At 37.2% G+C, this 27,133-nt stretch overlaps 1 protein-coding gene across 3 annotated transcripts in view; it reads left to right on the forward strand.

Annotated features, from left to right (window-relative positions):
• UBE2E3 (ubiquitin conjugating enzyme E2 E3) overlaps positions 1 to 27,133 on the forward strand; it is an 89,962-nt gene continuing 62,829 nt past the window's right edge. Inside the window, exons 1-3 of one of the 3 annotated variants that reach the window (XM_040227737.1) lie at positions 1 to 323; positions 765 to 983; positions 2,752 to 2,802. In XM_040227737.1, the coding sequence (XP_040083671.1) occupies positions 790 to 983; positions 2,752 to 2,802 (245 nt within the window). In that variant the 5' untranslated portion in view covers positions 1 to 323; positions 765 to 789. The remainder of the gene's footprint in view (positions 324 to 764; positions 984 to 2,751; positions 2,803 to 27,133) is intronic. The other 2 variants (XM_040227738.1, XM_040227739.1) reach the window with 2 other exon arrangements.

A 27,133-nucleotide genomic window follows, 5' to 3' on the forward strand; every position in this document is an offset into this window, starting at 1 on the left:
ATTTGTTGCACTTCTTGAGGCTTTGTTTGTTTGTTTTTCCTGTGAAATTTTTTTTTTTTTGGTTATTTTGGACAAAATGTCGGTCCGTGATGTAAAAATTGAGCGAGGAACCTTGATGGCATGGGGAGCTTTGCAGAAGGTGCAGTTTGAATTTTGCTTTTCCCAGGGTGGCAGCTTGGTCTTGGCCGGATGAATCTTCGCTGCTGGCCGTGGCCAGAACAGCTTGTTAGTTGATTTTTAAAATTCCTAAGTGTTGTATTTAAAGGCTTACGTGCACAGAGGAGGAATCACCACCTTAAATAAGCATATGGGCGATTAACAGGGTATGTTTTCCTCTCCGAAAAGGAATTTGGTAGCTTTGACCAATGTCAGTGTGTAAATATTTAGACGTTATTAGTGACTTTTTAACATTTTTCAGCGAGATCTGTTATTTACAGTGTGTCATATGTTATTAATGCTCGTTCCCTAAGTTCCCTGGCAAATCTGTTTCATGCCTTCTGAGAAAGTAGACAATTGATAGATTGTCCAAGGGATGGAAAAAAATGTGAGTGGGTTTTCTAACTTGAGTTCGGTAAATCCCTGAACGCTGCCGTTGTGAGACACATCACCTCCCCTGTAACCTTGCTGTACGATGAGATAAGTGTGAACACTTTTGAAGCGTTTTCACTAAAACACGGTTTTAGGTGAAGATTAAGAGAAGAAAATGCTATTGGTTTATTTCTTAGACTTACATTTCCTTTCTTTCCCCGTTTTTTCTTTAAAAGTTTTCCAAGAAATAACTTCACCAAGATGTCCAGTGATCGGCAGAGGTCCGATGATGAGAGCCCCAGCACCAGCAGTGGTAGTTCAGATGCAGACCAGCGAGACCCAGCCGCTCCAGAGCCTGAAGAACAAGAAGAAAGAAAACCTTCTGCCACCCAGCAGAAGAAAAACACCAAACTCTCTAGCAAAACCACTGCTAAATTATCCACTAGTGCTAAAAGGTAACGTGTGAAAAAAGGATTAAGCACGTTGTCAGTTCGTCTTCCAAATGGACGCTTTTGTTGATTTAACATCAGCAGCAATAGTTCAAAAATATTTCCTTTGCTATCGGTTTTGTCTGGACTTGAATGAGTTGTCATTCTGTTTAGGTGGTATATAAGCCACCTCCCTAGAATGAGACTTTTAAGCAAACTTGTTCTTTGCTTTGGTAACTTCAGAGAGAGTGTCCTTGAGTAGAGATTGGAGTAACATCTGACAGATTAAGGAGTTGGCAAGGAAAATTTGGTGATCCCAGATTAGCTGGTACATTTGAGGATGTTGTCTTTTTATCAGTAATATTCATCTTCATTGAAGGTGACACTTGGAGAGATCAGTGCCTCTCTTCATGAAACTTAATGATCAGAAATGGTCATGTTTGCTAGAACATTTTTAAAGTCGGGGCCTTGGCTGTATTTGAAGGCAGATTTTAAAATTGTACTTCAAGTCTGTTTTCAGTTTTTACAAGCTTGACCTTAAGTCATTCATCTCAGGTTTTACTTTTTCTAATTAAGCTATGGTCATACCTCCGTGTCCTTGTGAGAGTAGGTAAAACTGAAACGTTTACATGTTGGGTGGTACTTGGTGATTGAGAAGTTTGCCATTACGCCTCTTCACTCTAAAATTTGTGGATATGCTTGACATGTTAATACTCAACAGCAGGAGAAGCATATTTTGTTGGATATAAGTGAAAGATCATTTGTTTTCTGTTGATTTATATTTCTGTGATAGTGAAAAAAAAAGATGCTGTCAATGGGACTCCAATCAATGGTAGTAGTAAGTGGAATACCTGTGAATTTTAGTAATTACACATCAGGTGTTCCTATAGCATTAGCCCAAATCGACATTTTATTGATTTTTGTTGATCTCAACCCAAAGAAAAAGAAAATATAAAAGCTGATCAAATGTTGGCGTTCTGTTAGTGATGGTCTGTGGATTTTTACCTCTGTTGTATCAATAATCAAGTGTTAATAACTAGGATATTTTATGAAATAACAGCAGTCCATGAGATAATTTAAAATTCTTCTCAGTTTCTTACAATCTTGTTGATGAACATACTAAACATATCTTAAGTTTTGAAAGCATTGTAAATTTGAATAAAATAAGAACCACTCTTTTTCCTCTTACCTCAAGGCTGTCTATCTTTTCTCCCAAATTTATTAAATTTAAGTGCTGTACTTAAAGTCAGGGGAAACAGATTTACTTAACTACAAATATCAGAATTTTTTGAAAGTTTTTCACTGGTAAAAATATTTGTAAATTTCACACTTTTTTCTGACAGGTAAAATATTGTCAAAATTATTAATGTGCACTTGCAGTAGCTTGTTAGTTTTTACCTTGGTAAAGTGTCTTGGAGTCATTGTCAAATATTCTAGTACTTTCCCTCCTCCCTTCTTGTCTCATTTGCATATAAGCTTGAAAAGAGAATTTATCTGGTAAAAAGTGCACTAAAATACATTTTACATCCTTTTCTGAGTACAAGTGGAGGGCTAGTTCTCAAATCAGGTGTGACTGTCTTACTTACTTACAGTAGCAAGTGAGAAAAAAAGCTGCGAAGTTTCTGTTAAGGGATTTGGGTTATGCCTCTGAGAACAAAGAGGGAGCAGCCATGTTAGCATTACTGAGGGCGAAGCCAGCCTTGCATTTAACTGCATGGTGGTAGAGGGCAGTGTAATTCCCCGGTTATTCTGTAGACTCTCAAATCCTTTTTGTCTGCTCTCATTTCACTAACAGAATTCAGAAGGAGCTAGCTGAAATAACCCTTGATCCTCCTCCTAACTGCAGGTAAGAAACAAATTGTGTTGTTTTAATTTCAAATTGTGGAAAAATATCCAGAGATTCATGTATCGTTGTTGGATATTTGTGCTGCAGAAGAGGCTACATTTGCTTCTTTTCAGCTTTGCAAGTGGATTGAACAAAAAATTATCTTGGGTGAATCAAATAAATTTGGGAGGGAAAAAACCTTTTTAGAGTGTATCATACATTTTGAACTTATGAATATATTGATTTTTGCTTCTTGCTGGGATTAGTATGAACGGTGCTGATTTTTATTCTGTTGTAATAGTTCTGTAGTGTGTTTATTCAGAAGTATATTGCAGAAACTTCTAAAATTTTGCTAAGCTTTAAAGTTACTGCTTGTGTGCAATCTGAACTGACCTTCCAAATTTAGAAATTGCTGAATGTGGTGATACAAAAATGTAAATGCAGTAAACAGGAGTATAGTTATTTCTGTTTGATTTATTCAGTAACTTGCCTTTAGGACAGAGTTTATGTGCTAAGCTAATGGTTTTAGTTGCTGTTTTCTAGAGAATGCATTGTTGGAATTATTTACATTTTAATCAGATGGTTTAATTACTTGGGAAAATCCTTAGTATTTTTGGTACTAGAAACGTGTATAAAAGACAGTGAATGAGTTGGAATTTGTGGGAAGAAGTCATTTCAGTGAAACTCACGTAGAATGATTTAAGATTGTTGGTTGGTATAAGGTGCATTAAAAGTAACTGGTTTGTAATTTTTTCCCTGAAATATTATTTAAATTCCTCTTAGCACTCAGTTTTTCATCTGTGACTGTATGACTTCTAAAATTCATCAAACTTAGAAAAACTGTCTTGTAGACAATTTGCATGGAGATAGGTACTCAGAAACCAGAATGGCTACTAGAAATAAAGCAGTGTTACAGTTTGATATGAAAGTGTTTTCTTGTCTTACCTATATTTTTCTACAAGTTGTGTTCGCTAGTGGTGATCAGACCTGTTTCTGAAATCTACTTGAGATATAATAGGATGTAATCCAACCGCTTCTTATTGTGTATGTTAACTGGGTCCTCTGATAAGGTGATCTGATGTTTATTTGCTTATATTAATATTTGTAATCAGACATTTCAATTCAAAACAGAAACATGAATGTAAGCTAATTTTAAACAGATAGTAGTATGTCAGATATCAAAGTAGTACTTAGGAGCTATCTGTGCTGTCCAGTAATGTAGCCACTAACCACTTGTGGCTATTGAGCGCTCCGGTTGTAGTCCAAAATGAGATGTTCTGTAAGTGTAAAATACACATCAGAATTTGAAAACAGTCTGAAGAAAAGAATGCAAAATATTTTTACTGATTTTCAAAAAATATTTATTACATGTTGAAATACTGATATTTTGATATGTTGGGTTTGGGTTATTTCGGTATGTAAAATGTTTTTAAATTAATTTCTTTTTTTCCTGTTTTAATACGGTTACTAGACAATTTAAAATTACAGTGTGGCTCATGTTGTATTTCTGTTGAACAGCACTGCTTTAGAGAATAAATAAATCAGTATTTCCTTTCAGGCTTCTAAATGGTGTATCAAATCTGTAGCCATTTAGGGAGGTCAGGTTAAATTTGCTCTCTGGAAGAATTACTTAACATGGAGAGTGTATTCTGGTATTTCTCATTATAGAAACATGTAAAGATCTATCGGTTCAAAAGTCTTTATTGTTTTAAAATTGGATATAAGGTCAAACATTTTTGAAAGGTTTTTGTTGATTTTCTGCAAATGGCACAAACTATTAAATAGTGTTCGTGTGTAAATCTAGTAAGCCCAATAGACACATGCTGGATGCCCTGAGAATAATATGTTGCAGTTGCTGAAGAAATGTGCTCTGCCTGTTTAACCCAGGAATGTTTCCACAAGGTCACTGACGATTATTGTAGAGGAAGTATAGTCTGTCTTAGAGATAGAAAGTTTAGTTTAATAGAAAGTTTAGTTTAATTTGCTTTTATTTTTCTCTTTATATACCAGATTTCCTTTCAGTCCATGAAATAATGCTTCACATTTAGTGATTAGACTGGTGAAATGGTGATCCTTTGGGCTTGCTCATTGAGCAGTAACTTGGCATACATACATCATCTGTGCTTTCTCTCCTCACAACTTGTGATCACTGTCAGCTACTGCAAATGACACTGTTCAGTTCTCTGCTTTTTTTAATGTATGAGTTCTTTTGTGACTGTGTGAGTGATTAATAGAAGAAAAAAAAAAAAACCCTGAGAAAATATCAGTCTTAGTAGGAGACCGGAGAAGGTTTTTTTTGTTTTTATTAGTTTAGAGACAGTCTTCTTTCATATGCTGGACAAGTGAAATATTCACATATTTTTATGTGTTTTTCTGTAAGTCTTCAGATTCTTTTGGGTGGAAGAACATCTAGGTCTTGTTCTTGAGTAGGAGTTTGGAATAGTAAGGGTTACTGGAGACATTTTTAGGATTTTTGACAGCTAATTTAAAAGTTGTATTTTTACCTTTGTGTCAAATATGTATTCATGGTATTCTTGTAATTCACAGGTGAGAATTTTAGCTTTATGGTGAATGTACAGTTTAATGTGTTAATTTATGTTATAATTAATAGTGGGACTTTATTAATAAATTCTAGAAAATATGTGAATTCATATTGTCTGAAATCTATGAAACCTAATTATTTTGCCTTTCACGTGTAGTTAATTAATCAGAATTCCATTATGGTTTTGAATATGATTTTTACAAGCTTGTCAAAGTATGTGATACATTTAATTTTCAGAGAAGAATGTAAAGTATGTCTGTGTACATTGAAAAAAAACTTGAATGAAACACAAGAAAACGCAACAAAATCAAAATTACTCAGACTTAAGATTTTTTTCTTAAATCTTTTCCTATGTTTAATTAATAAAGTATTTTTTAGTTATTTATATAGCTGTGTCAAATATGTATACACCCAGGGTGATCATAGGATAGACTTAATTTTTGAATTAAGTGTGTGGCTTTAAACCTATCTGAATATATTTGGGTAGTATTGATATTTCTTTTCCTGATTGTATAAACGTGTGATAAAATGTTATTTCCAGTGATTTGATGGCATTTCAGTTTTTAGGTATTGGAATGCTTTAGGCCAAAGCATTTACAGATATAACACTTAGTGGCTTCAATTTATATTCTTTATTCTAGATTAGAGTGTGAAGAGTTGATGCACCAGTGAGAATGAAGGGAGATTGTATTATGTGCCCTTCCTTACCTGTTTTTAGAGAAAGTTATTAAGTAGAATTGAGAGATGTGCTATAAGACATTTATGTTCCATCTGTTCCCCAGAGGGCGTCCTCTCAGGACTTGACAGGTGGTAGAAGTTTAGAAAGGTGCTGGATTTTTAACTCAGTCTCTTTAATTCTTTTCATATCTGAGACAGTACAAAAAAATATGCTATAAAAATATCCTTTAATATGTTCAGATTGAACCTATATTAAAGTAGACATTCAGGGACATTGTAAATAGGTTTTGGATGTTAGAAAGGCCTTATTGAGAGTGAGGCGTTACAGTACCAAGTTATTGTATTAACATACGAAAACCTGAAAGTGGGTGCTATGATGCTTGCAAATTTTGCTCATTTCCTTCTTTCTAAAAAATGAACAAAAGCAGTTAAGTTTTAAACCAGTAGTTGGGAAGCCCTGATTTACTCATAAGCCAACTGTCTGTGGATGAGCTCTGCCTCCTTTTGCGGATTACTACCGCCTTGCACCATTTCTAGGCAAGATAGAACTTTGCTGCTCAGGGGTGGTCTTCAGACCAGTAGCATCTGCATCACAGGTGAGATTTTAGAACTGTAGAATCTTTTAGAAATGTAGAATCTTGCCTACCCGCCCTGCAAAAGTACTGAATCAGGATCTGAATTTCAACTAGATTTCCAGGTGGATTGATTGTATTTTAAGGTTTGAAAAGCACTGGTACTTGAGCTGGACTGAGTACAAGCCCCTGCTCTGGCACTTAATAGCTGTTACCTTAGATAAGTTATGGAATATTTCTGTCTTTCTGTTTCTTATCTCTGTAATAAGACATTAAAATAATACCCCCTTTATAAATTTGTTGTGAAGATTAGATGAATTTATATGTTTAGAAATTCCTTAATGTGAATTGGGTCAATAAAGTGATTGAGGCGTGGTTAAAGAGCTAGCTTAGCAGTTTACCTTCACTTTTGGTGGCATTTTCTCCAGTGCATCAGCATCCAACTATCGGAATAATTTTATCTTAATCAGCTCTGCACCTATTGGGAATGTCAGGCAGCTAGTTAAAAGCAGTTCCTTGGAACTTGAGTAAAAAAGAAAATAAACCTAAGAACACTGGACAAGGTTCAACAAATAGTATATCCTCTTTAAAGAAATATGCTAATGGTTAATGAAACCTAATTCAGCAGAGAATGCTCTGTCCAGTGGATTATAATAAACTACTTTTAAATAGTGGTGATATGTTTTCCCTTTTAGTATTCCACTGAGAATGAGATTATATCAATAATTTTGTAAGATTGATTCTGAATTGATATAATTTGCTAGTTATCTGAACATAGCATTCTTTCCTTCTCTGTGATCTAAGGAGAGATTTTGGAAGCTTTCTCTAGTTGACATATAAAGGCAGGTCATGACAGTGACATGTGAATCTACATAGATTGGTTGCTTATATAATACTTGGTTTTAAATCCTCCCACACATATGGGTAGATCGCTTTTTCTTTTTTGTGTATACATTTGATTGTTGTTTATGTCAGCCAAAATGTGCTATGTGAAGGTACGCTATTTCATAAAACAAAATTGTTTCATTAATCGTCTAGCCCTTTTGTTTTCAACTCTTGAAAAAAATCCTGTAATGGCCTTTTTATAAAAATTAAATCTTAGTTGGATGCTCAGTTTGTAAAATAGGTAAGAACAGAACTACTCTGACTGAAGGTGTTTTCCAGTTGGTCTGTCAAATTGACAGAAATAGAAATTCTAGACAAAATAATGACTTTGGATTAGAGATCTATGAAATATCCCATATATTCTTTACTTTTTCATAATTGTGTGTGTTTTAATTTTTGGCTTCACACTGAAGCATGTGAGATCTTAGTTTCTCAACCAAAGATTGAACTTGCACATTCTGCATTGGAAGGCAGAGTCTTAACCACTGAACCACTGGGGAAGTCCTCATAATTGTCATTTTTAATGATTGTTCAGAGGTATTTGGCTACCATTTGTATTATTAAAAAGAAATTGGTTTGCAGTGAAGCTAGTTATTTCCCTCATACATGCCGGTGTAGCAGAAAGATTCAGTACTTTGTGACTGAAAAGTTTTTCCAAAGGAATGGTATAATTGAAAATAATATTTTTCCCCCTCAACAGGTCACATTTTTATTAGGGATCTGTTAAGTTCAGTACAGATAATGTAATCAGAAAGTGGGTGAAAACTGCATTTAAAAAGTTACGTGGTTACTTTGCAGCTGCATGCAAGACTCAAATTGTTTTGTTCTTTTCTATAGATAACCAGCTGGTACCTTATTCCATCCTTGAATGAGTAGCTGTAACAACAGATGGATATGTTTAGTTATAAGAAGGTCAACAAGTCATTGTTCCTTAGAGTACAGGGGTGCTCCAGTGGATCTTGATCTGCCATTCTCGTCTTTCCTACAAAATTAAGACTAAAAACAGAATAAAACTACCTGTAGATCTAGAGAACTAGAAAGATTTTTTTCCCCCTTTCTATACTGCTTTAACAGGGTAGCTTATTTGGCATTTTAGAATCTAGAAGAAGAAACATCTTTAAATCTTTAATATTTCTCTTTCCCCAGTTCTCATCTGGGGGCGATTTTTGCCTTCTTATTCTCACACCCCACTCCAGTTGTCCTATGGAACAATTGGCAACGCCTAGAGACTTTTCACAACTGGGGAAGAGGAGCTGCTATTAATAATTTAGTGAATAGAAAGAGGTCAGGGGTGCTCTTAAATACCTTGTAATGCCTAGGTCACCCCCTCCAACAAAGATTTTATCCGGCCTAAAATGCCAGTAGAGGGTGAGAAATCCTGCTGTAGATGTTAACTCCAATACCTTTGCCTCTTTAAGTTTTACATAGTTCATTTATTCTTGTTTTCCTATCTCAGTAGTGATGCCTAGTGAATATACATTCTCCTATACTTTGCTCAGAGCTGATATCCCCATCCTCCACTACTCTTGTGCTGTAGTTTATTATCTGATACATGTCTTTTTTGTTTGTTTGTTTGTTTGTTATGTGAACCTACAGGAATGGCTGTTTGAGTACCTTTTAAATTATGGTCTACTGAGGCCAGAAATACAGCAATATTTTAAATTAATTAACTAGTTTCCTACTAGTTCATTATACGCTCTTCATTATTTAGGTTTAGGCTGGTTATATCTGTGTGCTGCTAGAAATACTGGAGTATCATCCAGTGTAAATAACCATCGGGAAATTGTCAAAATTCAGTTTGATTCAGTCCATGGAACTGCAAACGGTTTAGAAAGCCATGCTCTTCCTCTGATTTTGATTACTATCATTAAGACAATGCAGAGATTATCCTATTACTGTTACAAGTCCCCAGTCCTTTATTTCTAACCTGTGGGGCCAGTAACGTTTCAGAATGTGAAAGTTCTCAGATTTTAGAAAGGGAATGTGATGTAGCTTATATAACACTGCCAGTGGGATCTGGGTCAGCACTCCATAATCAAACACATTCATATTTCTACACCCAACACATTCATATTTCTACACCCAAACTGTATGAATGCTCTCACTAAGTGGGATACATCGGCACTACAGATCGTTTCAGGTTAGTTCATGTTTGGTGTTGCTGCCAAATTATTTTTCAGTCTTTGATTTTTAGGGCTTTTGGGACATTCCAGACTGTGGGTCAGCAGTTGTGGCCCTGTACTGCTACCGTGGCAGTGACAAGGGGCGCCGGCTGTTCTACTACATGGTGCAAGGGTGTTTAGAGTCTTGTTCTGCTTTTCTTCCTTTTACCTGTTTCCTCATAGCTGTTCTTAGTTTCTCAGCTTTTATTTTTGGAGCGTTGCTTTTTTTTTTTTTTTTTAATTGTCTAACCTGTATGATTAGAAGAGTTTAGATTCTTGATTTTAGAGTTTTTTTCTCCTTTTCTTTTGAGGTGAAACTATAAGCATCAGTTTCTAAGTTATTCTGTGTATGTTGGATTACTTTTCTGCTTTGCTATCGGTATTCTCTCTTAATTATTCTGTTCATTCTGGACATACCAACTTACACAGACAGGAAGATAGCCTTTAATACCTAAGCATGCATGCATACTAAGTTGCTTCAGTTGTGTCTGACTCTGTTGAGACTCCATGGACTATAGCCTCCTCTGTCCATGGGATTTCCCAGGCAAGAATACTGGTGTGGGCTACCATTTCCTTCTCCAGGGGATTTTCCCCACCTAGGGATCAAACCTATGCCTCCTGCATTGCAGGCAGATTCTTTGCCACTGAACCACTGGGGAATCCCATGATACCTAAGCATAGGACTTGCCATCTTTATGTATGCATTTGAGTGCAGTTAGGCTATAAAAGGAGACATTAAGTTTTGATAAGCTGTTTTGTGTTGCATTAACTTCAACATATAAATGTTGGACTCCTGGGTGGCTCTTCCATGTGTTGGCTGGGATCTGTGCAGCTTACAACTAACTTGTAGCTCTGCCATTTTCAACATGTCCAGGCAGGATAACTAGAGGGTCATGTGCTGGCTGTAAGTACTTTGGTCTGAAAGTAGGATACAGATTTAATCACATGACCTCAAGGTGGAAAATGTTGGGGAGCATATGGATACTTAGAGAGAAATTTCTCTGCCTATATTTTGTACAAACTGTATGTGGTTCATGAATAGGCAACTTTCGTTCTCACTTCAGAAAAGGAAAGAGGAAATAATTGAGCACCCAGCCTGACACTCTATTGGATTTCCATACTATAGTGCCTATTAATATGCTATTTTATTTAATTCCCAAAACAATTCTATGAAGTATCGTTCTTGTTAAGGTTTCAAAAGGTAATCTGAGAGTTGTCATACATGTGGTGCATATATATACATAACAGCTCCAGGGCAAAAATCTAGGCTTAGTTTTGACGTAAATGTAAGCACTTCTTGCTTCTGTACACTGCTGGTTGAGAAATCTGGTAAAAGCATTCAGAGTTTGTTTCATGGTCTGTAGGTGCGTTCTTAGTGTGAGTGTATCCCATCTGTTTGCTTATAGTCTCTTGAAGGACCCAGCATACTCTGGTTTTAGAACCTGGCAAGTGAGGTTCAGTTGGTGAATTGGAGAAAGAAGAGTTTTCTTTTTTGCCTTGGGGGTGCTAGGCTTGCATTAGTGGTTTTTTTTTTTTTTTTTTTAATCATTCAGACAGAATCATTTTCTTTTTTAGGGAGCATTCCCCAAGTTGCCAGCTCAGCTTCTCTCTTTCCTTGTAAGGAAGAAGGTCAGGGAATGAATATGATCATAACAGAGAAGGCAAATCTTTGTTCTCTGACTTGTAGTTCCTTGTGTAAAGCTTCTCTTTGAGCAAAGGAATGACTTTAAATCTACCTCTCTTTTTTTTCTCGGCCTATTTTGGAGGGATTTGGACCAGTTCTGCCAGTCTGAAGTTTCTTTCCTGCTTCACTGTCCCAGAGTAAATATACTTTGTCATTCTGTTTAACTTCTAGCTTGTCTGGGGAAAAATAAAGACATCTCTAGTCTGAAATTGCTTTTGGGAGTATAGCTCCACATATTTTGGTCTGAGTGAAGGGCCTAGGGAAACATGAATTTTGTTACCTTTTTATTTTATTTTCCTTTACTTATAAATCATCATGATGATTCTCCCTTTACATCCATGGGACTTGCTTTTTATAAACACCATTCATTCCCTTTCTAAGGGTGGTTATTTGTAGTGTGTTTGCCATTTACAATCTTATGGGTCCTTTACAAATGGATCATTTTTTTACATTAAATTTTAGTAGGTCAAGAATCCATTTATTTAGGGTCCCCAAGAGAATCCATCTCAGAAGATTGTGGCTACATGTTTTTTATGGCTTCCTGCTGCTTTCTGTAGTCTTCTCAATTTAAACAGTAGTAACAACAAAATTTAGAGGGCATCTTAAGGCCTTGGCTTTACGGTTTTCTTTTTGTTTCACACTTGTTTCTAAGGAGATTGGTGATATTTGTTGGATTTGTAATATATATACTTGTAGTAAATTTACCTTCAATCACAAAGGGGGAAAAATGCAGCATTTGAATGGTTTGAGCAACTTTAGATGCATGTGACCACGTGGAATTCAATGACAGTTTTAACTAGTGCACCTTTAGATTTTATTTATTTTATTTACACTAGTGTCTGTTTAAAATTTTTAAAGATCTCTCTGTTACATCCTCCCAGATGCTTTATATCCCCATATCCATTAGAGGACTAAGCTAAGTATTCATTTTCTTTTATAAGCCCTAAATAAACATGTTGCAAATGATCCCTTTTCCCTCCTGCTGAGGTTTCTTAATTTTTTTAAATTAACTTTTTATTATGGAGAACTTGGAACATCTACAGAAGTAAACAGGCTAGTATGATAAATAGCCATGTAGCCTTCACCTAGTTTCAATTGTTAACAACTCTGAGCCAATCTTATGTCATCTATAACCCTGATCATTTCACCCTCCTATATCATGTTGAAGCAAATCTCAGACGTCATTTAATCTGCATTTTTAAAGAACAGATATTTCAGGTGCATTTCCAAAAGATAAAGACTTTTAACTTAACCCAGTGTCACTAACACATCTAAAAATATCAAAATTCTTAAATCAGTCATGTTCAAATTTACAAATGTCTTAAGAATTGTCTACCTTCCTTCTTCAAAGGTAATTTGAATCAGTATCCAAATAGACACATTGTAATTGGTTGATGTGTTTTATATATCATCCAATCTTTAATTTCTTTCTGTTTTTGTTTTTGTCTTTCCCTTTTTCATTTTTGCAGATTATTTAAATGAAACAGGGCTGAGTTTTTAAGTCTAGATTTTGCTTGTTGCACTCTGACGGCAAAGTTTAGTATCTTTTTGTTCAGCGTTTCCTGTAAATTTGGGAGTTAGGTCAGAAGGCTTGTTAATATTCAGGATTGATTACCATCCCCGCCTTTTTTTTCTTTTGACAAAACTGCTTCATAGGTGGTAGTGAACTATTTCATCAGGAAACACCTAAAAATCTGGTTGTCTTTTTGTGATGCTGGTAGCCACTGTAATACTTGTCTAAACAGAAACTTGCCCACATCTTCTATTTGGTTACCAGTCTGGTAAGTTCCATAGTGAAGGCAGAGTAAGTGCTTAATTCTTCCTCTTGTTTATCAGATTTATTTTTTTCCTCCTTTTCAAAATAGTGAGTTGGTTACCTATCCTTTTCTGATTCGTGAACTTGTATTTGTTTTCTTTCATTCAATTGCAGTCCTTCAGTATATGGCCACTGTTAGGAAACTTTGCATGCATAAAAGTTGCCTGGACATATTTGGTGGTAACATAATGCAAAGGCATGTTATTCAACTCAGCCATTGCCCTAGGTATTATTTTGAAAACTGAATACTTCTTGAAGCTGTTGCTTTAAACATAAGATGTTCTCCTCACCATATAATTTGTGAAGGGATAATCAATGTCTTAGTAACTAAAATTCCTATATTAGAACTATATGTCTGTTTTTAAGTTCTGAATTAAAATAGATTAAGGTGGAATGCAGAGACCTTTATCAGAATCAAATTAATCACAAGAAAATGAACTTTATTTTATCTAAATATACAAGAAAAGCAACGTTCTCTGTCCATCTACAGTGTTTCTTACCAGTGTCCCCTTGGGCATTTTGGACTGCATTGCGCTTTGCCTTGGGCTTCCCAGGTGGCACTAGTGGTAAAGGGCACGGCTGCTAACGCAGGAAATGTAAGAGATGCGGGGAGATCCTCTGGAGAAGGAAATGGCAACCCACTCAAGTATTCTTGCCCAGAAAATCCTGCAGACAGAGGATCTTGGTGGGCTGCAGTCCGTGGGGTTGGACAGAGTCAGACATGACTGGAGCGACTTGGTGCACAGCAGCATGTGCTTTGCTTTAGAAGACACTGAGCGCCATTGGGCTTCATGTTGGCAGGGCCTCTCCCAGTTACTGTGGCCCCCAGGACCCAGCTCCTGCTCCCTTCTCCAAATGTCCAGGGGGTGACCACGACCATGAAGTTAAAAGACGTCTGCTCTATGGAAGGAAAGCTATGACACACCTAGGCAGCGTATTAAAAAGCAGAGACATCACTTGGCTGACAAAGGTCTGTGTAGTCAAAGCTATGGTTTTTCCAGTAGTCGTGTAAAGATGTGAGAGTTGGACCATAAAGGAGGCTCATAGCCAAATAATTCATGCTTTTGGACTGTGGCACTGGAGAAGACTCTTGAGAGTGCCTTGGACTGCAAGGAGATCAAACCAGTCAATCCTAAAAGAAATCACCCCTGAATATTCATTGGAAGGACTGATGCTCGATACTTTGGCCACCTGATGGGAAGAAATCAACTTACTGGAAAAGACCTTGATGTTGGGAAGGATTGCGGGCAGGAGGAGAAAGGGGTAACAGAGAATGAGATGGTTGGCTGGCATCACCAACTCAATGGACATGAATTTGAGCAAACTCTGGGAGATGATGAAGGACAGGGAAGCCTGTCATGCTGCAGTTCATGGGGTCACAAAGAGTCGGAGACAACTTAGAGACTGGACGACAGCAGTGGGAAAGGATTAACACTTCCAGTTGCAAATTAACTGCTCTAGATCCCACACTGTAATGGTGTCCAATCATAGTATTCTAATAAAAATATTGTTGTGTAACATTGCTTCCAGAAATGTATAATTTGTAATAGACTTCTTGTGTAAAATCTCTTATGACCAAATATGTATGATTTTACTATACATGAAATTGTCTTTTATGCAAAAATTATTTTCTTCCTGTAGCATTTTACTTTTTGATATTTCCCCTAAACTCTGAAATCTTATACTAAATTTAAGCTTTTTGTATGATCTTAACATGTACATATACACATTCTCTGGCAAATACGTTTCTTTACATATTCTTTTGATCTTTTTATTATTAGTGAGTTTAGTTTTATTTACAGGAAAATCTGAAAATAAAAATGGGATTTTTCTGCTAGCCCATTGCCTCAAACTGGGCCTTTTCATTTATCTTGTGTCTCTAATTATTAGCCTCATGCTGTTTCTGAGAGGTGTTTTTTCCTTTTTTTTAAAGCCCATTTAATTCTGTCATCTTTTCTTATCCACTCTCTGTCTGCCCATTTATGTTTAGTTTACTGAGCCATATCTCCCACTTTCTTTCCTTTTTTTGTATTTCTTTCATCGTTTTATAATCTGTCTTTTCTATTTTATTTTCTAAGGCTATTTGATAATCTAGCTGCCAATGTTTTCTTCATGTGACTTATTTTCAATTTACTTTTAAGTGCCTTCCTTCTTATATTTCTTTACTTTCAACTTCTTGTTGACATTCCTGAGGTGTTTCTTCTTTCTCCTAATGACTCTTCTTTCCATTTAGTATTTCCTTTTAGAAATTTATGGTGTGAATGTGTTGGTGTAGTGTGTATTCTTTTTTCACCCTTGTATCTTTTTTTCCCTTCTCATCTCCCCTGGGCACTCTTTGCTCTCTCTATTTGCGGTGAATGGGGGCTACTCTGCAGGCGCGGAGTGCGGGCTTCTCAGTGTGGTAACTTCTCTTGTTGCAATGCCCAGGCTCTAGGGCGTGCGGCCTTCAGTAGTTGCAACTGGCTGGCTCCAGAGCTCCAGCTCAGGAGTTGTAGCCCACAGACTTAGGTGCCCTGCTGCATGTGAAATCTTCTCAGACCAGGGATCGAACCCCTGTCCCCTGCATTGGCAGGCAGGTTTTTAACCACTGGACCATCAGGGAAGTCCCACAGCTGCTTTTTGATCATGGAATTCCCTCAGGAATTTTAGTGGGTGTCCATCAAAATGTTCTTCATTTGGTTCCTAACTTATCTTTATCTTCTGTTATGTATAAAACCTGTGCTCCAGCAGAAGTGGTCTGCTTCCCATCCCCTGGCCATAACATGGGCTTCTAGGCTCTGCATCTTTGTTTACCTTTTCTCAAGGTCTCGAATGATTTTCATCCACCAATCAATAGTGCTCTTTTAAGACCCATTTTAAATCCTCCATCTTGTAAAGCTTTTGGTGCACCTCTGTCTTTTGAGAGACTTGTATTTATCCTCTGGTGCTTCGCGCCTCTTGCCACATCCCCTTTCTTCCCAGCTGAACTGGGCACCAGGACTGGGTGTGGATCTTACGTTTCTTTATATTTTCAACTCTTGGTGTAATACTCTTGTATGACATTTTAGGATAAGGTTAGTGAACTCCTAAGTTGAAAGTAGTACTGAAACTAGCCGAGTTTTCAAAGGTGCGGCGTAACACAGGAACCTGTCTTGACCATGCATCCTGGTTTTTATCTTTTGTCTTAGTGTCACTGTCAAGGGCATTTCCTTTCACTTTCAGAAATACCCCAGTTAGTATGATAACTTGTAGGGTTACCTTAACCCTGATAGTATATGTGGGTAGCGTTCTGGTTAGACTTGGTGAATCAGGAGATTGTTTTGTAATCAACCATTATCCAAAGCAGAGATTCTAATTCTTGGTCCAAGGGTGTTCTGACAATGTGCATTTTGAGAAGCATGTCTTAGTATTAGGTACTAGCTGCACTCTAATCAGTTTTTTTGAGAAGTGGTACTCTGAGGCTTAGGGTCATTGTTGGAATGAGGAGAATTGGGAAGGGGCAGGGGAGATAATGAAATACCATTTAATCTCTGTGAGGCTAGAGAAGAACAGTTAAGGTCGTGTTCTTGATTTTTAGTGACTGGCTGTTTCTTAATGTAAGCACCCTCTATACTTTTGATTACTGTGTCATAGTGCAAGAGATTAATAAAGCCTGTGGGAGGCGTGTGCAATATCAGGGCCATATGTGTATGTATGTGTGTGTAGCTAGTGACTTAATGAGGGCATGACATTTTAATGCAAACAGCTGAAAATAGAAGTAAATCAGAACTTAGTAAGTTACAACTTCGGAGGAAGATGGCATGAGCTAAAAGTACCAGAGACATCCGTAAATCTTACTAGGTGTTTTTACTTTAAAAAAGGAAAAAACTTCAACAGCAACCTCTTAAACTAATTGACAGAGGATGATTCATTTGAAAACATGGATTAGATTGTTTTTTAAAAAAAAACTTAAAAAAATTTAAAATTAAAAAATACTTTATACTTTTAATAAGTTTCTCTGTAGATCTATATGTAAGATGTTTTAAACTTCCAAATGGTATCTGTTTACCATGGTTAGAGCACAGGAAAGAAAAGATAAACTACCTTAAACATGTTTGGAGGCAAATATGATCTAAATGATACCAATACTGCCAAAATGACAATGCTCTAATTTCATTGATGAACAGAGTATTAAAATTATAAAAACCAATAGAATTCACTTACTAGAAAAGAATACCCTGGAGAAGGAAAAGGCTCCCCACTCCAGTATTCTGGCCTGGAGAATACCATGGACTGTGTAGTCTTCATGGGGTCTCAAAGAGTCAGACATGGCTGAGCAACTTTCACTTTCACTTTCAGTACCCCTCAAACAAAGGAAGTTTGTTGCAAGACTGTGAAGAATGTTCCCAGCCCTCTGACATCACAACAGTAGGCTAAAGAAGAAAAGTTATTGAGCATTTCAAGAAATGCATAGTATGATATAAGCAAAACAAGAAAAAGAAACAGATTGACTGGTAATAGAGAACAAATAAATGGTTACGGAGCGGGGGCAGCAAGGGTAGGGGATTAAGAGGTACGAGCTATTATGTGTAAAATGAGCTGTAAGGATATATTGTACATACAGGGAATATAGCCAGCATTTAAAAACTCTACATGGAGTATATAACCTTTAAAAGTTGTCAGTTACTGTATCGTACACCTTTAATTTATATAATATTGTATATCAACTGTAATTTAGTTTATTAAAAAAGAAACACACACTATGAAATAAAAGCACTTGGTACATTTTCTCCACTCATCAGTTATGGACATTTTGGTTCTTTGAACATTTCGCCTGTTGTGAATAATGTTGCTGGCCTTGTGTGTCCAGGCATTTGTTTAAATATCTGTTTTGAGTTCTTTAGGGTATTCCTAGGAGTGAAACTGCGATGTCTTACACTTGCCAAACTGCTTTCACAAAGTCTTTGCCACTTTACTGTCTTACCAATAATGTATGAGGGCTCAAATTTCTCCACATCCTTGCCATACTTATTTTCTGTTTGTTTATGAGAGCCATTCTAGTGGGTGTGAAGTGGTATCTCATGGTAGTTTGGATTTGCCTTCATTTGTGATGCTGAGCACCATTTGGTGTATTTTAACTGATTCTCAGTGAGGTAGAAGAGAGTTCTTCCTTAAAAAAATAAACTATACTCCCCATTAACAAAAAGCCAATATTCTATTTGTTGAAAATACTTGTGAACTGTTCTTTTAAATTTAGGGGTGGGGGGAACCAAGGTACCTGAATTGTAATTAGGTACTAACTGTGACTATAATACAAAGTTCGTACTGGAAAAGCAGAGCTGGATCACCACCACCCCAGCGCCTTGCCCCCAACACAGAGGAGGCAAGCTCACACTGTCCTTGTATATCGCCAGGAAGTCCAGCTGACCCAGGTAAAAGGCTTTGCAGTTAGACAAATATGAGTTCAAGTCCCAGCTCCACAAATTAACTGTGAGGTTTTGAGCAAGTTATCTAACTCCTCTCTCAGAATGCGGATAATAATGCAATTTCATCTTTTTTTTTTTTTCTTTTAGTGAGCTAGATATTGTATAACTTGTATATGTTACATGTAATGGTAAGTAGTAGTTTTATGGAAAAATAAACAGGTGTGTTTATGGAAGGACATTCTGATAAAATGAAGTATTAGAACCAATTAGTGTAACAAAAAATAGTGCTAGTCCACAAACAGCAATGATGAGTAGGTCAGAATAAGAAAATACACAGCGTGGTAATTGATTTATTTCTCTGGTAAGACTAAGATTTTTTTTGTTCAGCGATCATCTTTTGCAATCTTCATTATCAGCATTTAGCCCAGTTTCTAGCACACGGGATATATATATGTATTTTTTAAAGTTTCGTTGAACAGAAGCTCAGATTGACAGTGAGTTTAACAGATACCTTAAAAAAAATCTGTTAAACTTTCCAAAACATGAAATTACAATTACTTACTAAGTGAAGTTCGGATAAGTGAGTCTTGATTTTTTAAATTGTCAATCACAACTCTATAAGCTCCAGATGGGTGAAAATCTTAAAATATATCATGAAAAGTTAAACTGTTTTTCCTTTGGAAAATGGGCATCTGTATTGGTGGTTGAACCAGAACATCCACATTGTACCACTCCAGGGGTACCATTCACACTGTACTACTCTGTATTTAGGATAAATGGAAAGCTCTGGGGTTGTATAGTGTAGTGGCTGTGATTAGACCAGAAAATTAACTTCCTTTTTTTTTTTAAATTTATTGAAGTATAGTTGATTTATAAGGATTAATTTTGAATCCACTAGGAAAAGTGTAAAGGAGATGATTGAAATTACAGTATGTAAAGTGAAAACTTCTGTGCTATGAAAAGGAATGAAACTTTAAACACACAGGGAAAATGTTTACCTCAGCATTACAGGCTACGTATTTATTCATAAATAGATCATATCAGTAATAAAAATACCAAAAGTAAAAATCATACTGATACAAACCAAGGTTTATAGTGGTTAGGTGAAAGATACGAGCTTAAGCTCTTAAAGAAACAAAAACTAGAAACGTTGTTAGAGGGCTTGCACTCCTTGTGCGTGGGTGCTCAGTCCGTCAGTTTGTCCAGCTCTTCATGACCCCCTGGACTAGCCTGCCAGGCTCCTCTGTCCACGGGGTTTCCCAAACAAGAATACTGAAGTGGGTTGCCATTTACTCCTCCAGGGGATCTTCCCGACCCAGGGATCAAACCCATGTATCCTGTGTTGGCAGGCAGATTCTTTACCACTGAGTCACCTGGGAAGCCCTTTTGGGCTGCTTCAAAGACGTGCTGAAAGCCTGCAGAAAAATACTTAATGCATAACCTTTCAGGAGGAACATTTCATGAAGTTTGGGGACCACAAAGTTCTTTCCAAACTTTAGAGTTTTAGAAATGAATTATTGCATTTAATGTAAATTAGTGTGAAGAAACATATGTTACTTATTCAGGAAAGATAGTTGGATGAGAAATAACTTTATACCCTTTTGAAAGTGGAGAGCTTGCATGTTGAAAGTTGAATTTAAAGAGCTTCTTAAATAGCTGGGGAAAAGAAAAATAAAATTGTGTTTTGTCTTGAGTCGTGTAAATCTCTTTCCCCATTATGAATGTGTGGGGGAACAGGAGGTAGAAATACAATAAAAGAGAAGATTTGGAGAAGGGATGGGTCAAAGTAGCACCAGATGAAAGTAGGTTTGGTCAAGCACAATGGAAGGAAGTAGGCAGAAAAGTAGAGAAGAAAACAGATTAGCCTGAGGAGACTCAATTGAAGGTAAGGATCCTGACCTGCAATGGCAGTAGGAAATCTCTGCAGAGGGTTGAAAGGAGGGGTTGGTGTTCAGAGGTGTAGCAGATGAGCCTGTGATGTGAATTGTAGTGGTTAAAGAAACTTAGAACTAATCGACAAATGGATAGTTCTGGGGGAAATGATCTGGATGCAGTTCATCCTTCAAATCTATTAATATATTACTTTCAAATATGAATGAGGAAATTTTATAATTTTACCTTTTTAACCCTCTAGTAGGACAGTGCTCGTCTCACTTTTGTATATCCAGTGACTAGAAAAAGTGATATTTGTCTAAGTCTTTGTGTTTTAATAATGGAAGTTTACGAGGAAGCTGTAATTTTCTGGCTGTTGCACTTTGGGGATTCAAAGGCTTTGAATATCACAAGCAACAGGCATTAATTACAGTATCATAGAAGCCCAGTTGTCATTAGCTGGAACCACATGTGGCCTTCCATACCTAGCTGGTGAATAAAATTCTAGGAATTAGGTTGACTTTATGATTGGCTTATTAACCACTTCTTGAAATGGATTTGTATTAATGGATTTCAGTTTTAATGATGTGCATTACAAAGCACTAATGTATTAGTAACAGCATAATGTTCAAGTGTAACTTGTATTATATATTAGTATGTTTATTCTGATTTGTATTGTTCACTGGTATTAACAAATCCTAAGAGATTGTATGAGAAGTATGGAGGTGTGACAGGAAATGTAGGTTATGTAAATTGGCAATGCTTATCTCTTTTAGGAATGGTTTCAAATGAAGAAAATACTCTAAACTCAGATTTAAAAGCTATGACTTAAAACAGTGCTTTCCAATAAAAATGTAATGCAGGCTACAAATGTAATTTTCAATTTTCTAGTAGCAATACTAATAATTAAAAAGCAGTGTGAAATTAATTTTAAAGTTTATATTAATGCAGATATATAAAATTATTATTTCAACAGGTAAACCATATATACTGTATCTTTGAAATTTGGTCTGTGTTTTACACTTCCAGCATAGTTCAGACTAGCCACTTAGTCGGTACTTAATAGCCACATGTAACTAATGGCTACTGTATTGGGCAGCGTGGATTTAGAATGTTTGCCATGTCTTTCTATCTGTCGTGGGTTAACTTGTCTTTTATTGCCTCTCACCACTTTTTATTGTGCATAGATTTCAAGAACTGGGGCACACCCCACTTTGTAAAAGGAAGATTAAAAACCCTTCTTGGCTGGAGGTAATTAGATGTGAAAGGTCCTAAAGAAAGCTCAGTACCCAGTGTAGAAATGCAGGCTGTTTTCCAAGGGATTCTGCCTTGAAATATATCTTGCTGCCCGTGATTCTTCACTATTGCTGTCTTTACGGTAGTATGTGCATACTTTTTGCTTGAGAAGGGATCTTTTTGAGAATGGGGAGTTTATCTTTTTTTTTTTTAATTTTACTTTATTTTACTTTACAATATTGTATTGGTTTTGCCATACATCAACATGAATCCACCACGGGTGTATGTGAGTTCCCCATCCTGAACCCCCCTCCCACCCCTTTGGGTCATCCCAGTGCACCAGCCCCGAGCATCCTGTATCCTGCATCGAACCTAGACTGGTGACTCATTTCTTGTATGATATTATACATGTTTCAATGCCATTCTCCCAAATCATCCCACCCTCTCCCTCTCCCACAGAGTCCAAAGTCTGTGTCTCTTTTGCTGTCTCGCATACAGGGTTATTGTTACCATCTTTCTAAATTCCATATATATGTGTTAGTATACTGTATTGGCTTGAATATCACTTTTGTAACAGGAAGTATATTTGGTTTAGTTAGGATTCCTAGGTGGAGGAGTTTATTTAGTAAGGAGGTTACAGAGTACTTAAAATGTATTTTTATTGCCCTTCTAAGTTGAAATGTCATTTGTTATGAGTTTAATTTTTTACATTAACACCTTTAAAGCAAGGGTGAGTGTATGTATTGGGCTGGCCAAAAAGTTTGTTCAGGTTTCCCTTATCTATGTGTCTTATACAGTGACAGCCAAGGCTGCTGTTGCTTCTTGGCCTTTTGCTACATGTAGTCTTGAAGGCTAGTACTGGTGTACTAAATGTTAAGATATACTGTATCTTACAATGAAAATATTTTGTAAAGAATATAAATAAAACCAAAGGGTTGGCATTTGCGTGTGCTTGTACACTGGCAGCCTGTAAGCCAATCGCAGCGCTGTGTGTTTGTGTGAACTGTTTTAGAAAATGGACTTTGAATGCCAGTGTTAGGACTCACTTGGTTGCAATAGTAGCAAATTTAAAAAATTAATGCTTGAGAAAAGCATTAATTTGTTAGTATTAACTGAATAATGGCACAACTAAGTAAGTTGTCTCACAAAACTGAAAAGTCCACGGTAGAGTTGGCCTTGGCATGACCTCAGCATCTGACTTAGCTCTCCATCTGCTAGCTCTGCTTCCTTTCAGTTAACTCCAGCACTGGACACACTTTCTCGTGGTTGTAGGATAACTGCTGGGACCTCCCTGTTGCATCCTGTAGGTTCAGGTGCAGCAGGCAGTAGAGTGAGATTCCTGGCTTGAGTTGTTCTGTCAGAGGTCCAGCTGCATCTCCTTAATCAATTGAAGTCATCATTGAATCAGTCACAGTGGGGTGAGTGGAGTACGCGTGAAATGTTACCCGCTTACGGTTCATGCCTATCCCTGATATATTGGGGTTGGTGTATAGGTTATGAGAAAAGTTGCAAATGTTAAGTGGCTTACCACAAATCAGGTGAGTGGGGTTGAGTTGCAAAACCAGTGTGTATCAGTTTTGGGGTGATAGATATTTATTTCACCATAACACTCTTTCCAACGTTGCTGGCTCATTAAGTAATTTACATTACCTATGTGGTACTTGAGAGTATTTGGTTTTAATTCCTCTGGTTTATAGCTTCCCATTATCAGAAATTATTGAAGAATATGTTAATATTTATGTAAATGTGTATTTTTCCCTATTTCTTAAAATCCAGTTTTAACTGGAATTCAGTTTAACAGGTCTATTTTTATAGTTTTAATCTTTGAGATATCTGTGACTAAAAGTTTTTGAATAGGAAAGTACATTTGAGTTTGAGTTACAGAATGGCAAAGCTGTTTACAAATGTTAATTTTTTTAAATGACTACCAGAACCAGTTTTTAAACCTCAACTAGATAACCTTGAGCTGCTTATAGCAGTTGTTTTAGAAGACCGTATAGCCAAGGCTTATGTGATAGAACTAAACCAGGCACTACTCATCTAAACAGTGGATGGGCTGCCGCAGTTGGAAGGAAGAGGTTCAAGGTTTAGTCCTTCTGTAGGAACAGAATCAGAGGCATTTCTCGAGTCCCTCACTCAGAGCAAGCCAGAACCCAGCAGGGTGGAGAGGCTCAAGTCTGTGGCACAGTTTGGGATTTGTGTCAACAGGTTAAAATTAACAGGCTGGGATCTAGAATTGAGTACAATTAATGTAGAAGAAAATTCTTCTGACAAGATTCTCTTGCACTCTCAGAGCCTTAAGGTTTGCTCTTAGGCATGCCTTTACATGTTTTACAGGCACACCTCTCCACCATTGTCTATATTTACTCTCTCCATATTGATTGTGGTTTCAGATTTCGAGGACTTCCACTCTTTGCCTTTCCAGATGCCATTAAGGCTAATCCTTCGGTGTCTAGGGTGACCAGATAAAATGCAAGGCATCTAATTAAATCTGAATTTAAGATAAACAACAAATAACTTATTAGTGTATGTCCCACATATACATGGGCTATACTAAATATTTCTTATTTATGTGAAATTCAATTTTAACTGGGTATCCTGGGGTTTTCTTCACATAAACTTTTTATTTTGAGATAATTATAGATTCATATGCAGTTGTGAAAAATAATTCTGAGAGACCATTCTGCATTTTTACTTGCTAAATCTGACAACTCTCTCTGGGTCTTTTTATCATAAAGCAAGCTGACCTCAAAATAGTTGTGTTTTGCTAATAATAAATACTAGTTAAAAGTCTTTGGGGGCCCTCCAGTACTTCAGAGAAGATTGATTTTTGAAGGAATAATGTTTGATGTATGATACTAGTACTAAAAGTACTTCAACATTTTCAAAACTGCAGAATAAAATTACTTTAAAAGTTATGCAGGATACTGCTTTGGAAATGTTAGGAAACAGTGAAACTAATTTAGCTTGAGGCATCTCTGAACAGGTCATATTTTGAGCCAGGTATTCTCAGGTTTCTTTCATAGCTCAGTCCTTTAAAGTTGTTACAACTCCCTTGACCCAGATTTGGCAAGAGAGTTTATAGTTCTGTCTTTTCTAATAGTTTGTGGTGATTTCATAACTGTGGAATTATAATTCGCCTGCCACACCTTTGAATAAAATGAGAAAGAGAAAAGAAGGGACCCTTCGGAATTTCAGAGTTCTTGGGTCAGATTGGAGCAGCTAGGTTCCTTGTCCTTTTTCCTCATCTTGACAGTATAGCGCGGGGAGAATCACGGCCAGCTTGCTTGCCACAGAGCTCCTTAGTAAATCCCAGCTGTTACTCGCCATTGGTAAACAAACTTCCTAGTATCTTTATTGTAGCATAGACTGAACTGAGGGAAAGGAGAGGAAGTGGACTGTGAAGTGAAACTGTGTACTAAGTAAAGATGTTAACTTAGTAAAAATGGGTCATCTCCTCTTTGCTTTATGCTTGAAACTACTTGGGCTAATAGCTGTAGAAAGTTATTCTCTGATGAGGAGATGGAAATTGGAACTGGAATTAATTAGTCTGCTGGACCTTGCGTTGGGTCAGCTCTGGTCTCCAGCTTTTCCTCTCCTAGAGGTGTGCTGGCTTAATATGTTTGTGCCATACTGATGAGTGGAGCATCATAAAGTGGGGAGTTGAGGCCTTTGGAGCAGAGGTGCCACTGCAGGGCTCTCGCTGTACCAGCATTCTCCAAAAGAGCTTCCTCCCCGTGGCTGAAGTACTCAATCTGCCACATATGGAAACTGTGTTTCAAAGATGACTTTTAAGAGAGAGGAACTGAATTTGTAATTTAATTTTACTTCATTTTTTAATTGAAGTGTAGTTGATTTACGGTGTTTTCCAGTGTACAGCAAAGTGATTCTTTTATACACACACACACACACACGCACTCTCTTTTTCAGATTCTTTTCCTTTATAGAGTATTAAAAGATATTAAATATAGTTCCCTGTGCTATACAGTACGACCTTGTTTATCTTTTTTATATAAAGTAATGTGTATCTGTTAAACCCGAGTTCTTAATTTATCCCTCCTTCAGTTCAGTTCAGTAGCTCAGTCATGTCTGACTCTTTGCGACCCCATGAATCACAGCATGCCAGGCTTCCCTGTCCATTACCAACTCCCAGAGTTCACTCAGACCTCATGTCCATCGAGTTGGTGATGCCATCCAGCCGTGTGATCCTCTGTATCCCTTTCTCCTCCTGCCCCCAATCCCTCCCAGCATCAGGGTCTTCCAGTGAGTCAGCTTTTCTCATGAGGTGGCCAAAGTATTGGAGTTTCAGCCTCAGCATCAGTCCTTCCAACGAACACCCAGGACTAGTCTCCTTTAAGATGGACTGGTTGGATCTCCTTGCAGTCCAAGGGACTCTCAAGAGTCTTCTCCAACACCACAGTGCAAAAGCATCAATTCTTCGGCGCTCAGCCTTCTTTACAGTCCAACTCTCACATCCATACATGACCACAGGAAAAACCATAGCCTTGACTAGACGGACCTTTGTTGGCAAAGTAATGTCTCTGCTTTTTAATATGCTGTCTAGGTTGATCATAACTTTTCTTCCAAGGAGTAAGCATCTTTTAATTTCAGGACTGCAATCATCTGCAGTGATTTTGGAGCCCCCAAAAATAAAGTCTGCCACTGTTTCCACTGTTTCCCTATCTATTTCCCATGAAGTGATGGGACCAGATGCCATGATCTTCGTTTTCTGAATGTTGAGCTTTAAGCCAACTTTTTCACTCTCCTCTTTCATTTTCATCAAGAGGCTTTTTAGTTCCTCTTCACTTTCTGTCATAAGGGTGGTGTCATCTGCATATCTGAGGTTACTGTTATTTCTTCCGGCAATCTTGATTCCAGTTTGTGTTTCTTCCAGCCCAGCATTTCTCATGATGTACTCTGCATATAAGTTAAATAAACAGGGTGACAATATACAGCCTTGACGTACTCCTTTTCCTATTTGGAACCAGTCTGTTGTTGCATGTCCAGTTCTAACTGTTGCTTCCTGACCTGCATACAGGTTTCTCAAGAGGCAGGTCAGGTAGTCTGGTATTCCCATCTCTTTCAGAATTTTCCACAGTTTATTATGATCCACACAGTGAAAGGCTTTGGCATAGTCATATCCCTCCTTGCTGCTGCTGCTAAGTCACTTCAGTTGTGTCCGACTCTGTGCGATCCCATAGATGGCAGCCCACCAGGCTCCCCCGTCCCTGGGATTCTCCAGGGAAGAACACTGGAATGGGTTGCCATTTCCTTCTCCGATGCATGAAAGTGAAAAGTGAAAGTGAAGTCGCTCAGTTGTGTCTGACCCTCAGCAACCCCATGGACTGCAGCCTCCAGGCTCCTTCATCCATAGGATTTTCCAGGCAAGAGTACTGGAGTGGGGTGCCATTGCCTTCTCCAATATCCCTCCTTAGTTTTTCTTATTTTTAATTTTAGTAACCGCATGTAGCTAGTGGCTACCATAGTGAATGGAATCTTAAATCTTTAAGTTTTTTCAGGA

Source organism: Oryx dammah, unplaced genomic scaffold (genome assembly GCF_014754425.2).
Source record: "Oryx dammah isolate SB20612 unplaced genomic scaffold, SCBI_Odam_1.1 HiC_scaffold_27, whole genome shotgun sequence".
In the NCBI taxonomy this organism is placed as follows: domain Eukaryota; kingdom Metazoa; phylum Chordata; class Mammalia; order Artiodactyla; family Bovidae; genus Oryx; species Oryx dammah.